Raw genomic sequence first — 13,148 nt, 5'->3', positions numbered from 1 at the left:
ATAAGGCACAAAAAAAGGATTTCTTTTGCGTGGAGATGTTGCAGACTTTTGTATCTAAATATTCTTGGGTGAGTAGCTTTTTAATTTATCAGTTAAGGACTTTTAAAAAAAAAAACAGGCCATTGATTCGGTCTAGTTCACTATCTGTAGGTCTCAGGCAGAGGACGCCGTGCTGGTTGAGAGCCTCTCGTTGCAGATACCAGAGACTGAACCTGCCAGTGAGTTATTACACACCCTTCCTAATAACTGAAAACTGCTTTCACAAGTGTGATGATCAGTTCATCTGGTCTAGGATCATCATCTCAGGCTAGCAGTCTCAGCAGACTTTCCCAGTATCTGCTTACCTTCATTTTGAACAAGATGGCTGAAGATTTAACTTGGAAGCCGCTTTTCCAAATACCAAGAACTTTCTACCATCTTACTTTTGTTATCCTAACCCAACTTCTCAGTCAAACTGCATTAAGCAAATTGTCTAATAGTCCATGTTCACAGCGGGTGTATTTTTCTTTTAAAAGCACAGAGCCCCAATGTAGCCTTAAATAGGTTGAATTTGCAAGCAGGGTTCTCCTGGAAACAAATTCTAGACTCCCAAATCCATATTCTTGCTCCGATTGAATGCTGCTGTTTGCATGCGCATATCTTATGGCTGTTCCTACACCAAGAATCCTGTGGGCTTCTGGAAAGAGCCAGGCAAGGGGTGCTTTTCTTCCTCGCTTCCAGATGACGATCCGTCCTGCTCAGAGAGGCTGTTTCTTCTCTGCCTTCCCCGGTGTGCTAATGTGGGCTGTTTGGGCTCTCCTGGAAGCGAGACCTGGCTTACTGTTCCAGGCTGGGGCCTCCATTCACGATGAGCATAAGTGGTGTTGGGAGTGGAACTTGTGAAGATCCAAAGAGGCTGGGTCATGGGGCTGGATGTGGAAATGTCCCCAGAGGGGGTAACGATCAGCCGTCCCAGTGCGAGATTGTCAAGTCTGTGGTGGGGGAGATGGCCGAGATTTAGATACGTTTGCATCATCGGTGACTACTTTCACACATTCTACATTAGCATTTTACCCTGAAGGTAAAATGGCCCAGGTTCCAGTATAAGAGGTGAATGGTATACATTTTAGGTTGTCAGACTTCTGTTTAGGTTGTGACCTAGTCTAATGTAGGATGCATGAGGAGGATGGAGAAGAGGAAGAGATGGTTAGCCACAGTAAAGAAATTAAAATTGCATTTAAGTGACCACTATATTTTGGACAAGAGCTTTGCAATGCGTATCTAAAGAAAATTAAGCTGTACTTCAAATGAGTGTTTAAAAGCATTTGATTCAGTATGGTTTTGACAAACAGTGCAGCTTTCTTACTGAGTTGTATCCTGCCATCAGGGGGTTGGAAATCTTCCCAGAAGAGGAAGTGATTTCATCTTTGCCTCCTCCCTCCCCACTGCACTGTCACCCATGTGGCTGCTATTCCACATCTGTTCTGTGACCCCAGGAATAATAGGGTTGGAGAACGGGGAAGATTCACAGCCCTTGTGTGATCCTTATTCTGGATCCATCCCATTGCCGTCAAGAAGAGATCTCTAACCGTGGACGTAAAGTTAAATTTGTTTTTGTTCAACATGCCTTACTCTAGAGCAATAGCTCAGATTCACAAAGTCTTTCTTTAGCCCGCTTTTACCTTGTACGGTGTTCTGCTTATCTCTTGGAGAGCTAAATGCAAACTGCAGCATTCATTAAAACGAAAGATGGTGCAAAGCTTGACCGCACCAGCACTCGTAGCCGTGGTGCGACCTCTAATGATGAGAGATCTGCTGTGAGCCTGCAAGCGCTAAAATGCCTCTGGCTGGCCACCCTGCTGGCTTACCTAATCTCATTACACGAGTCCTCTTCCCACTTGTTCACGCTGTGGTGGTGGAGCCACAAGGCCAGAGCAAAGAGGGCCAGCAGCACCAGGCCCATGATGAGCATGAGTGTGATTCCCACCACCAAGGACGTGGTGCTGTGAGGGGCTGCAATGCAACAATGATGAAGTTAGAGGAGCGGTACTGTAGCCCACTGTATCCCGTAAGGCGCTCTCTCTCTCTCTCTCTGTATGTGAGTGTTCGGTTAGGCTGAGGGCAGCCTTGTGTGCATATAGCAAATATTTCTAAAAACCTTTCCAGATGTAAAGCCTTAGTATATATCACTTTTGAATGTTTAAAGCACAGGTGTGTATGTAGGGGACTGTTCTAGGTCAAGGCTGACTGGTGAGCCTTGAACTGGTGTTTTCCTGAATGCTAGCTCTTACCTGTGCTATGTTAACTCCAGAAAAAATGCAAGTTCTGTGCAATCTCGCCCCTCCCAACATCTACTTCCATTCAAATTCCTACACAACTAGAGCAATCCTTTGAAGAAGAAAGCTTCACAATTCCAATGAGTTAATCTTTTTACAAAGAGGTGCCTTGGCCCAGGTGAGGAGCCATACCCTCGGAGTCGAAAGGCCTCACTGCAGGATACTTAACTGATTATTTGGGATGCAAGAAAGGCCCTCTGTGCAAGATCAGGGTTGCTTCCTTCTTACTTTCATGAATGGAAGGTGGGAAGCTTAGTATGAGTTCAAAGGTTGAGCTGGAGGCCAATGTAAGCCTCAAATTTTACTCTGACGTTCAAACACCATGTAAGCAGTGATATGGTTGCCTTTAATTAAGTGAAAACTTGGGTTGCAAATTCCAACTATGAAATCACTTGATAGGGTTTTATACCTGCCACTAGGCAGCAGGGAGAGGTAATAGAGGAGCAGCTGCTTTGCCCCCTGAGGATCGCAGCTTTGGTTTCCAACACTTGCTTGAGAGGATCTTGCAAGAAGCGGGGCTTGACAGAAAAACTCCGCAAACTCCCTGAGATCTTGGAGAAGAGCTGCTGCCAGCCAAACTAAATACACTGAAATAGCTGGTGAATAGACTGACTCAACGGAGGGTGAGTGACTGTGACTGAGCAGAAGGAGCACATACTTTTTTGAATGCTGAGCAAGCAAGGCGTTAATCCCTGTTATCCTCAACTCTGGGATTTGGGTAAGAGTTGCTCGGCAAGACCCTTTAATGCTCGTATCTGTAGAGAGCTGCTTCCAGCCAGAGTGGACAATACCGTGCTAGATCGACCAATGGTCTGACATGGTATAAGGTAGTTTCTTATGTCTCCCGTTAAGGTTGTGTTGAATGTGCTTCTCTGTGGATGTGGTGCCAGGCCAAGAGAGGGTTGGTGTCAGTGGAGCCAAGCAGACTGATCTACCCATTGCAAATATTTATGGGGGTACCTCCAAAGAGAGCCATTGCCTTACAATTGTGTGTGTGTGTAAATGGGGGTGGGGGATTTTATTGTATGCTTTTTAAAAAGTGCACCAGGAAAAAGCTCTTGGCACACCATCCTGCTGCTGCCCCAGGAAATGATACAGTTCCAACGAGGCAGAACAGTGTATTTGGAATGTTGTAAATTGTTTCGAACGAGCTAGGTTCCGCTTACTTTTAGCCTTTGCCAGTGGCAAAAATACTCACCGACATGCACCCGCAGCTCCATGCTGCAGGAGACGGAGCCCAGCATGTTTGAGGCTGTGCAACGATAAAGGCCGGAGGCCTCTGTGGTCAGGTTGTGGAAGGTCAGGATGAGGCGGTGGGTGTCTGCCCAACGTGAGAAGGTGGAATCCAAGCACCGAAAGGAAAACAAGCAGAGGGTTAGGATGCCCACGGACCTTTCTTCCTTTCCAGGGGCGCAGTCTGAGATTCCCTATCTAATTAAAGTCTCATACAGAACCTTTGTGGGACGGGGTCCAAACTAGATGTGATGGTATCCTCCATTCATGCTTGAACATGAAGCTGCCTTATACTGAATCAGACCATTGGTCAGTACTGTCCAATGCCACCATTGGATGCCACCATTAAGTCATTTAAAAATGCCCAAAGGGCCCCATATCCTGATTGGTCCTGTGAGATGGTAGGTTGTGGCATTCTTGTCTCCCCTCCACCCCGTGCCTTATCAAGTACCAAAATCCCCCCCTGCAACTGTTTCAGCACCTCAAAAGGTTCCTGGGCTAGGGGGAACAAGAGTGATGCGCATCTAATCAGGATTGGGCCCTGGTGGCGTTTTTAAATGACGTAAAATGGCAACAGCAGCATCCTCATGGATTCCATCGCATCTAGTTTGGCTCTGAGACTTCTTATCCATGTTCAGAGCAAGTGTACTGCTGAATACCAGATGCTGGGGGTAAGCCACGGGGAACAGCTGCTGAATACATGCCCTGGCCTCTGCTAGAACCAGGATGCTGAGCTAAATGGACTCTCAATCACACCCAGCAAGGCAATTCTTATAAAGGATTTTTTAAAAAATAGAATAGAAGTCCAGCTGTATCTATGAACCATGATAACCTAGCAGCAGAACCTCCATGGTCAGGGGCAGCTAGCCCTGTGGACGGTGATTAAATTCCAAGTGGATGAGGAAGGTCCTGTCCCCTTACCATTTTTGCTGTTTTAGAGAGGTCCGGATGGTGCAATTTCCCCTCTTCAAGCAGATGTCTATGTGCATACAAAGTGTGTGCTTGTAGGCTCTGTGCCTGGGAGTGCTGCTTTTTTCAATTTTCTGGGGAAGGGAGCCTTCACATATACACTTCGTGCTTGCGTAGACTGAGACTCTGTGCTTAGAAGCCAGAGATTGTACATAGACACACTACCCTATGCAGTGCTGTCTGAGGGGCTAAACAAGATGAGGAGGATCAGGGCTGGTAGATCTTATTAAGGGCCCCCTACCTTTCCCCGAGTAATTCAAGCACTATACTATACAAGCACTCTCTCTGAATTCCAGATCCTGGGGACAGACGTATGCTTGAACATTTCCTTGAGGTGTCTCACTAGCATAATAGCTTAGAGGGAGTGCTGTGCTTTTTCAAAAGGATTAGATAAATTAGTAGTGACTTGATCTATCAACATCAAAAGACTGTTCCATGGAACCCACAAGTACAGTGGCAGTATATATGAGGCCCCAGCTGCCCTTTATAAATGGGGGGAGGTCCTCAAGTTCTGTCTGGTCTTGCCTGGGCATCTCAGGGTCATTTGGCTGGTCACTCTGAGAAGCAGGATAGACTCTTATCTCATAGGAATTTAAGACACGTGAGATCCCATTCATCACAGAGCAGAACCACAAGTGACAAAAGGCACAGATTGGACACTTGTCAGCTTCCCTCCAGTTTTGATGGGAAATGTAGGCAGCTTGGCGGAATGTTGGACAAGTGACAGTTGAAAAGTCCATTGGACAGCAGTCGGAGAGCCAAGCTGCAAGACTAGGATGCCTACATTTCCCATCAAAACTTGAGGGAAGCTGACAAGTGTCCAATCTGTGCCTTTTGTCACTTGTGGTTCTGCTCTTAATCTCTTGCTACTTAAGGCCAACCCAGATATGAACACAAGAGTCTTGCTTTTAAGTAGCAAGAATGGGATTTCCTGTGTTTTAAATCCCTATGAGTTCTCAAACATGGAAAACCAAAGGGCATCTCTGCTTCCTATTACTGGAACAACTAATAATTTCAGAATGAATATCTCCTGGCTCCACCCTTTATTTTATTTGTCATTTATAGTCTGCCTTTCTCACTGAGACTCAAGGCGGATTATATAGTGTGAGATTAGTACAATATCAAGGACATTTCCATAAACAGTGTCATAGGATTTTACAAAGACATAGCATTAGCAAGGATCCAATACAGAGTTGAAGAACTGCTGAAATGGAACATAATCAATTCTAGGACTGACGTTAGATGACATGAAGCACAGGTAGTATATAGGAGTACATATTCAAAGCAACAGAAAATATGCAAGGCTACATAGTGGTGAAGTCTATGGTCCTTAACTCATTAGCAAGGCATCTGAGACCTCCCCCACCCTACAATACTTCCCTCCTATCTGAGTAAAAAGCTTTTCCTTCTACTGGGTTCTTGATACCTTCATAACTGGTCACCAAAGGCTGTATGGTCGGTGGGATCTTCTCCCAAACGAAAGCCGGTACAGGCATTCCTTCATCTACGGTGCATGAGAACTGGAGATGGCCCCCCTCATCTCCATCACCCTCACTGGAGCATCTAGGATTAGATGGTGGAACTGTAGGACAAAGAAGAACAACACCAAGACCTGCCTTGAAGGGTGTCTGCTGCTGCATTGAGAGATCTGCCATCTTATTCCTCTTGGAGGCAAGAATGTACCATGAAGAGGTTTTTTCACAGTTGCTGCCTAAGCAGCAATAACTGTAATAAGTTAAATCAGCTTGGCAAGAGCGGAGATGGTCCATCAAAGCTTTTTTTTGGTGACATTATTCACAAAAGTACTGGCACCTTTTGGGGGGGGGGGCGGTTCTCCAAAGTCCTGAGGAAGGAATTGGTGCAACCTTATACAGGAGTATGTAACTTTTTAAAAAACAAAAAAAAGTCATTCGTTGTTCTTTAAAAAGTGAATACTTTAAAGATATTTGACAATTGTCCAGTGCCCTGGCAGAGGAGAATTGGAAGGTAATTAAGAGGGTTTCACTTCTCTGGCATCATCCAATTCTCCCCTGCAGCTTTCCCCCTTGATGATTTTCCCTCCTCTCAAGATGGATCTACCCATATTTGCCTGAAAGGAAGATTACCCTGAATATGAGACAATTCCCCCCCCCCCAAAAAAACAAAAGTTGCAGATTACTATACATAATTGTGACCTGTATTTTAATGTAAAGCCATTCCCCTGTTTTTTCTTGACAGCATGTGTGAAAAAAACTAGTCTTTCTTTCAAGTAAATAGAGTACTTCTGTTTGTAGTCCTGAAGGGCACCAGCAAGTTAAAAAATCCCCCCCAACTATCAATTGTTCCTTCTCCCCATGCTTATTTTGCAAGAGAAATACAGGATTGGGGAGTCTCCCTATTTCCTTTGTCACATGTCTTTCCACCATCAGAGTATAGTAAAAAAAAGTTGTTTCTGGTAGGTAGCTGTGTTCACCTGAATTAGAACAGCAGAACTGGAGTCATGGCACCTTAGAGACAAACAAGATTTTCAGGGTGTAAGCTTTTGAGAGTCAGAGCTCCCTTCTTCAGATACTGGGAGGAGTGGAGATCCCTAAGCCTTTTTATATCCCAATTAAGAGGTAGATGGGGTGTGGGAGGTGGGTGGGGTGAAGCAAAGAAGAGAGTCAGGATGTAAAAGGACAATGCAGCTTGATTAGAGCAGATGTTAGCATCTGTGCTGAGATAAGGATCCTATGAGTCTATTCATCTCCTGGGGCTTCTGTGGTTCTGAACTTTAGATGAACTCTCAGCAATCTCAAGGTGCCGCTGGACTCAAATCCTGCTGTAAAAAAGAATCTAATTGAATGCAGTGGACTAAGATCAGGGTCAGCATGTCAATGACCTCCCCCCGCCCCCCCCCCCCGGTTATGCCCTTATGTTCTCGCGCCACAGAAGTTCCCCACATCAGGGATTCTGAAGAGGTACAAGCATAGTCTTGCATTTATGAGGAGCCTCTGCAGAGTTGCAGTCATACCAAACACAGTGAGTTGGAGGACCCCGATGTTGGGCGTGATGGCATCTGGTGGGTTCATCACGCTGCATTGGTAAGTGCCGCTGTCCGAGCCACGTGTGTCGTTCAGGATGATGGTAGCACTCTGGGTCGGTGAGAAGGCAAAGCCCACCCGGCCTGTGTAGTGTGACACACTCTCCACTACCTTCCCCTGCTCGTAAGCAAGTACCTGCAGAGCAGAGGAACCCTGAGTGAGATAATCAAGCTTGCTGGACTACGGGTCATAGATCCAGAGGAGTTAGCCGTGTTAGCCTTGCATCTGATGAAGAGAACTGTGGTTCTCGAAAGCTTATGCTACAATAAAATTGGTTAGACTTAAAGGTGCTACTGCACTCTGGACTAAGGGTGAGTGTCACAACTGCAGTGCATTCAGTTTCCAGATAAACCTAAGCCTTGGGGGACAGAGAGGGCTTGAGAGAGGAGGGGATCTTGCTCAGTGGGTAGAGCACACGATTTGCAACTCCCTGGTTCAATCCTTGGCAGCCCCAGTTACAAATAGAGACCTCTTTCAGCACTGACAATATATCAGGCTAGGGTGAGTAATAGTTGAGATTCCACTATTACACTAAATAGTCAGGAATTGTAGGTGCAGGACGGCCAGCAAAGCGAACTCTGCTGTGGAGAGCTTGCCAAAAGCAGAATGAAACCGATAAAACCATAGCCTGACTTGTGTTAAGGCATTTATTCACATTTTTATCTCATGCTTCCTCCACAGAGCTCAGACTGGTATACATGGTCCCCCCTCTCCTATAACAACTCCTCTTTGAGGCAGGTTTAAGCTGAGAGAAAATGACTAGCTGAACCCAGGTCTCCCTAGTCTAAACACTGCCTCCTGAGCAGCTCTGTAGGTTTGGTGAGGAGAATTCCAAGCCTCTTAGAGCCAAGCTACAAATGACACCTGATACAGGTTGGACACTTGTCAGCTTCCCTCAAGTTTTGATGGGAAATGTAGGCATCCTAGTCTTACAGCTTGGCTCTCCATTTAATTGAAGTTTACAGAAACCTACACACACACACACACACACAGCGGAGGGGAAGGGGGCGCCCGGCAAGAGCCCTACGCCTGCAATCCCCTCCCGACCGCATGTTCTCCCTCCCATAGACTGCCGCTCTGTAAGCTTCAATTAAATGGACAGCCAAGCTGCAAGACCAGGATGCCTACATTTCCCATCAAAACTTGAGGGAACCTGACAAATGTCCAACCTGCGTCACTTGTAGCCTGGCTCTTAGAATAATGGGAAATACAGTTCCAGTGTGCCACAACATTTCATTGGGCCCTGGCAGAAGTGCCAACCTGAGTCTTCAAAGGGGGAAGGGGCCATGACTCCAAAGCAAGCAAAAAGATCCCTGCTTTCACTCACTTGTTGTGGGTGGTTGGGGTCTGCCGCTGGGACAACTGTCCAGATGATGTTGAGGCGGTTCAGGGGTGCTGTGGTGTGGAAGGAACATGGCAGGAGGGCACTTCCTCCCCGCACCACTTGGATGCTGTCGGCCACCACTGATACCTTCACAGCTCCTGCAACTTTGAAAGGAAGAGAGGGACGAGGATGATCTGCCAGTGGCTATATTAACCCAGCACTGGATGACACCACTATAGGGTAGTTTCCATGCAGACAGCCAAATCTGGGCAATACAACCAGCAGCTCTCACTTAGAATAAGTGCTACCAGTTTCAGCGGGGCGTGACATAATTTCAGTAATTTGTCCTGTGTCCTTTGTCCAAAATTTCAGTAATTTGTCCCATTTTTAGGCTTTAGTGGAGGGAATCTGATTTGATTGCCCTGTTTGGCGTGGGTTTTTTACATGGCTGTGCACTGAAAACAGGCAAATGCATCCATCACTCCCCTTTGGAGACTTGGAGAGGGCAGGGGCTTAATTCTGAAGGATGACACCTCAAGCACTAACAAAATTCTTTAGCTGGAAGAGCAACAGTTTGTCCTAAACAACGAGGCCGTATGTCCCACCGCAAAGCAGCTAGCCGCATCTTTTCTTATTTTTGATGAAGGGAATGGGAACAGTACCGCTGATGGATTCCCAGGGCAGAGAATTAATTGAAGGGCCTGCAGAAGTGACAGCGCTTCAAAATAATTGACAATAATTGAGCAGGTTTTTTTTCTTCCAATGGGCACCCAGAGAGAGACAGAAAGAGAGGGACGAGCCAACGGCGTTGCACTTGAGAGAGAGATGGCACAGGGGCAGTTTTGGGACTCAGGCCGGTTGGCTTTCGACTGTCCTCGTCAGATCAAACAAAATAAAAGCGAAATGCACAGGGAACGGGGCACAAAGTTTCTCCCTCTTTCTTGGGGTAACGGTCCTTTACAGCACCAGGATGATGTTACAGACCTAACTCAGGTATGGTGGACATAAGGGGTGGGATGCCGTGGATCTCTTCCGCTAACGGCAACGTCTTCCCCAACTTCCCCCTGAGTCAAGGAACTCAAAACTGCAGGCGTCAGGAGAAGGCTCCTTGCCCTATGGAAAAGCAGGATGGATCCATAAGCTCCAACCAAGAACTGTTTTTACTGTATCAGCATCCCGTTTCGAACAAGGACCAGCCAAACATCTCTGGGAGGCTCACAAACAAGGCATGAAGAAGACAACAGCTATTCCTTTTATTTGCTCCTCGCACTGAGCAGTCTGACATTTACCACTTCTGTACATGGAGACTCCATTTAGTTGTCCCAGTTAGTAGATGATTCATAGACCCATTCTCCATCAATCGAATGCTTTTGAAAACTCTGTCTCAGCTGGCAGCCATGTGATTGTAGCCTTTCACAGACAGTGCACTTCACAAGCTAATTATGCCTTCTGTGGAAAAGTACTTTTTATTTGTCTGATTGGGACCTTCTGTTGAATGTTTTTATCTCTCAAAATCCTCAACGACGGAGACAGAGAAAGAACATAACCTTATCTCTCTTCACTCTTTCCATACACACTTTTGTAAATTTTAACTGGATCCCCCCCACCCCTCTGGCTTTAAATCACCCATCCCTCCACACACACATTGCCAAATAAAATGCGCACCAGCACAGAGACAGATATTAATAGACGCAAAAGGAACCTGAAGTGAATTAAAGCTCCCTTCTTGGTTTCTTCTTCTACCATTCAGGTTCTTCCAGAGAGCAATTTTCTCCCTTTTTCTGTTCTTACACCCAGGTACCTGTCACATAGCCGAAAAGAATCCACACGCCACAGAGAGCACCAGTGGGCCTGAGTCGTCTCCAATTTCCAGACTGCATGACTGGGGCGGTCAGGTTTAATGCCCAAGTACGTTCATACTGGGTCTCTCTCCAGTCTAGAGGACACCCCGCCAGGGACACACACTCCTCCCCCCTCTGTGAACTTCTCAACTCTTTCACTCCCTCTCTTCATCCATTCATCTCAACTTGTCAGCCTCTCCCCGGGTTGGAGTTAGGCTGGAGTATTTTAACTTCAGGTTTCCTCAGGGCAGGGGCTAGTCTTGCTTCAATAACAAATGAATGCATTGTACGCCAAGGTTTCAGGCGGAGAAAGGCCTGTCTCAACCTTTGCTAGAGGAGATCTTTCCACTGGACATGCCGCCTTGGGACTTTCTGTCAAGCAAAATATGAGTTCTGCTCTTAGCTAAAGCTCCATAGCAGAGTGTTATTTGGTAAAGCACCCTGTACATCTGAAACAGCAATCGTATTGTAAAATAAAAGCGAAAAGCATGCATACGAAGCGGCAGCATTTAATTGTTTAATGAATTGCTTAATTAGATCGGACACGATTGGACTTATGGTTTATCTGTGCAGCAAAATAAAGTGACAAAAGATCTGAGGTTGAGCCGCACCTGCGTGTGCGGAGGCGAGAATTCACATTCTAAACGCTTTCTCATGTAAGAACTCCCTGCAAATAAAAAATGAACAGTTGGCGAGAGGTTCTAGCATATCCCTTTGCAGGCTGTGCCGCTTTGCCATTTCCCAGGAACTGTTACTGCAGGGAAACCTGGTAAAATATAATTCCTCCCCTGCAGTGGTACAGTCTTGCCTCTTCATTCTCTTGCAGGCATAAACCACACCCTGGTCTCAATAGGCAAAGTTGTTATTCCTTTTCAGAGATTCAGAGTGCATTCCTAAACAGGGTTTGCACTGTTAGTTATACTGCAACATTTTGTGAGTATAACCAGAAGATCCGGTTGGATCTTCCACTCTTTTGACTGGGTTTAGTTTCCATTTGCATTCTGCAAACGTGATACTACATTTATGTCTTGGATAGCACGTGTATGCACGTACTCTTTACCAGGGCTTTTTTTCTGGGAAAAGAGGTGGCAGAACTCAGTGGGTTGCCCTCTGAGAAAATGGTCACAGGGGTGGTGGCCCCGCCCCCTGATCTCCAGACAGAGGGGAGTTTGGATTGCCCTCCGCGCCGCTCCAGCGGCGCGGAGGGCAATCTAAACTCCCTTCTGTCTGGAGATCAGGGGGTGGGGCCACCACCCATGTGACCATTTTCAAGAGGTTCCGGAACTCCGTTCCCCCACGTTCCTGCTGAAAAAAAGCCCTGCTCCTTACCCATATTCAGTTTATACACATATTTCTGTCAAATGTAATTACCAGTGCATTCAGCATGGTAATCTAGGGCAGTAATGGGAGTCGGGGAGGGAGCTGAAAAAGAATGGTTTGCCTTCGGTCTGCCTACTGAGTTCCTGACACAGACAAGATTCAAATCAAGGTCATCTTTGTTCATAGCTCAGGCTGCAGTTCTAACAATGCACTCCTGGTGGTAAGCCCCACTGGATAAGATGGAACTTGTGTGTGTGTTATGTGCCATCAAGTTACCTCCGACCTATGGCAATCCTATGAATGAAACACCTCCAAAACGCCCTATCATCAACTGACTTGCTCAGATCCTGCAAACTGGAGGACATGGCTTCTTTTATTGAGTCAAGCCATCTCGTTTTAGATCTTCCTCTTCTCCTACTGCCTTCCACTTTTCCTAGCATTATTGACTTTTCCAGAGAATCTTGTCTTCTCGTGATGGGACTTACTTTCAATTAAACCTGCTTAGGGTCATTCTCTTAAGTGTTTTTTTGCCTACAATCCCATGCACACTTACTTGGGAGCAAGCTGTGTTAGATACAGCAAATCCTTCTTCTGAGTAAAGTACAGCATTGGGCTGTTTACCCCAAGCTGTGGGTAGGATCCAGACTAAAATTTCCTGCTAAGAGGAGGCACTTCCAGCAGCGGAACAGAACTTTCCTGCGGCCTCCTGCAGCAGTCTATTGATCTCCCCCTAATGCTGGTCCTGAAGAATAGGGGACTTGTAAGAATGATGAGAGGGGCAAAATGAGGTTCTCCAGCAGAAAGGGGAAATTGGCAGAAATTAGTGGAAAATTTAGCCGGGAGCCAACCCAGATTTAGAAAATCATGAGCAGGCAGTTGCAGTTTTTTGAAGTATGCAACACTACACTCATCTATTTGGGACTAAAAAGGTAAAAGTAGTCCCCTGTGCAAGCACCGAGTCATTACTGGCTCATGGGGGGATGTCGCATCATGACATTTTCTTGGCAGACTTTTTGTTACGGGGTGGTTTGCCATTGCCTTCCCCAGTCATCTACACTTTACCCCCAGGAAACTGGGTACTCAT

General features: G+C 46.3%; 1 protein-coding gene across 1 annotated transcript; it reads right to left on the bottom strand.

Moving 5' to 3' along the window:
* Positions 1–536: 536 nt before the first annotated feature.
* LOC129334328 (immunoglobulin superfamily member 11-like) lies at positions 537–10,783 on the bottom strand. The gene is made up of 7 exons (XM_054986388.1): positions 10,705–10,783; positions 8,907–9,067; positions 7,510–7,714; positions 5,944–6,099; positions 3,514–3,636; positions 1,848–1,992; positions 537–971 (listed from the first exon to the last, which is right to left on the bottom strand). Exons 1-7 carry the CDS (start codon positions 10,781–10,783, stop codon positions 653–655), a joined length of 1,188 nt encoding a protein of 395 aa, XP_054842363.1. The 3' UTR covers positions 537–652.
* Positions 10,784–13,148: the final 2,365 nt, after the last annotated feature.

This window comes from Eublepharis macularius, chromosome 1 (assembly GCF_028583425.1).
Source record: "Eublepharis macularius isolate TG4126 chromosome 1, MPM_Emac_v1.0, whole genome shotgun sequence".
Classification (NCBI taxonomy): domain Eukaryota; kingdom Metazoa; phylum Chordata; class Lepidosauria; order Squamata; family Eublepharidae; genus Eublepharis; species Eublepharis macularius.
The sequence above is the reverse complement of the archived record's forward strand: the minus strand, read 5'-3'. Positions and strand labels throughout refer to the sequence as shown.

What these genes read in the sequence shown, in the direction of transcription:
- LOC129334328 (XM_054986388.1), bottom strand. Translation starts at nt 10,783, where the DNA reads ATGCAGTCTGGAAATTGGAGACGACTCAGGCCCACTGGTGCTCTCTGT. An exon ending in ACCCCAACCACCCACAACAA is followed by an intron (nt 7,715 to 8,906) that starts GTGAGTGAAAGC and finishes TCTGCTCTGCAG; the next exon opens with GTACTTGCTTACGAGCAGGG. An exon ending in TTTGGTGACCAGTTATGAAG is followed by an intron (nt 3,637 to 5,943) that starts GTATCAAGAACC and finishes CACGTTGGGCAG; the next exon opens with ACACCCACCGCCTCATCCTG.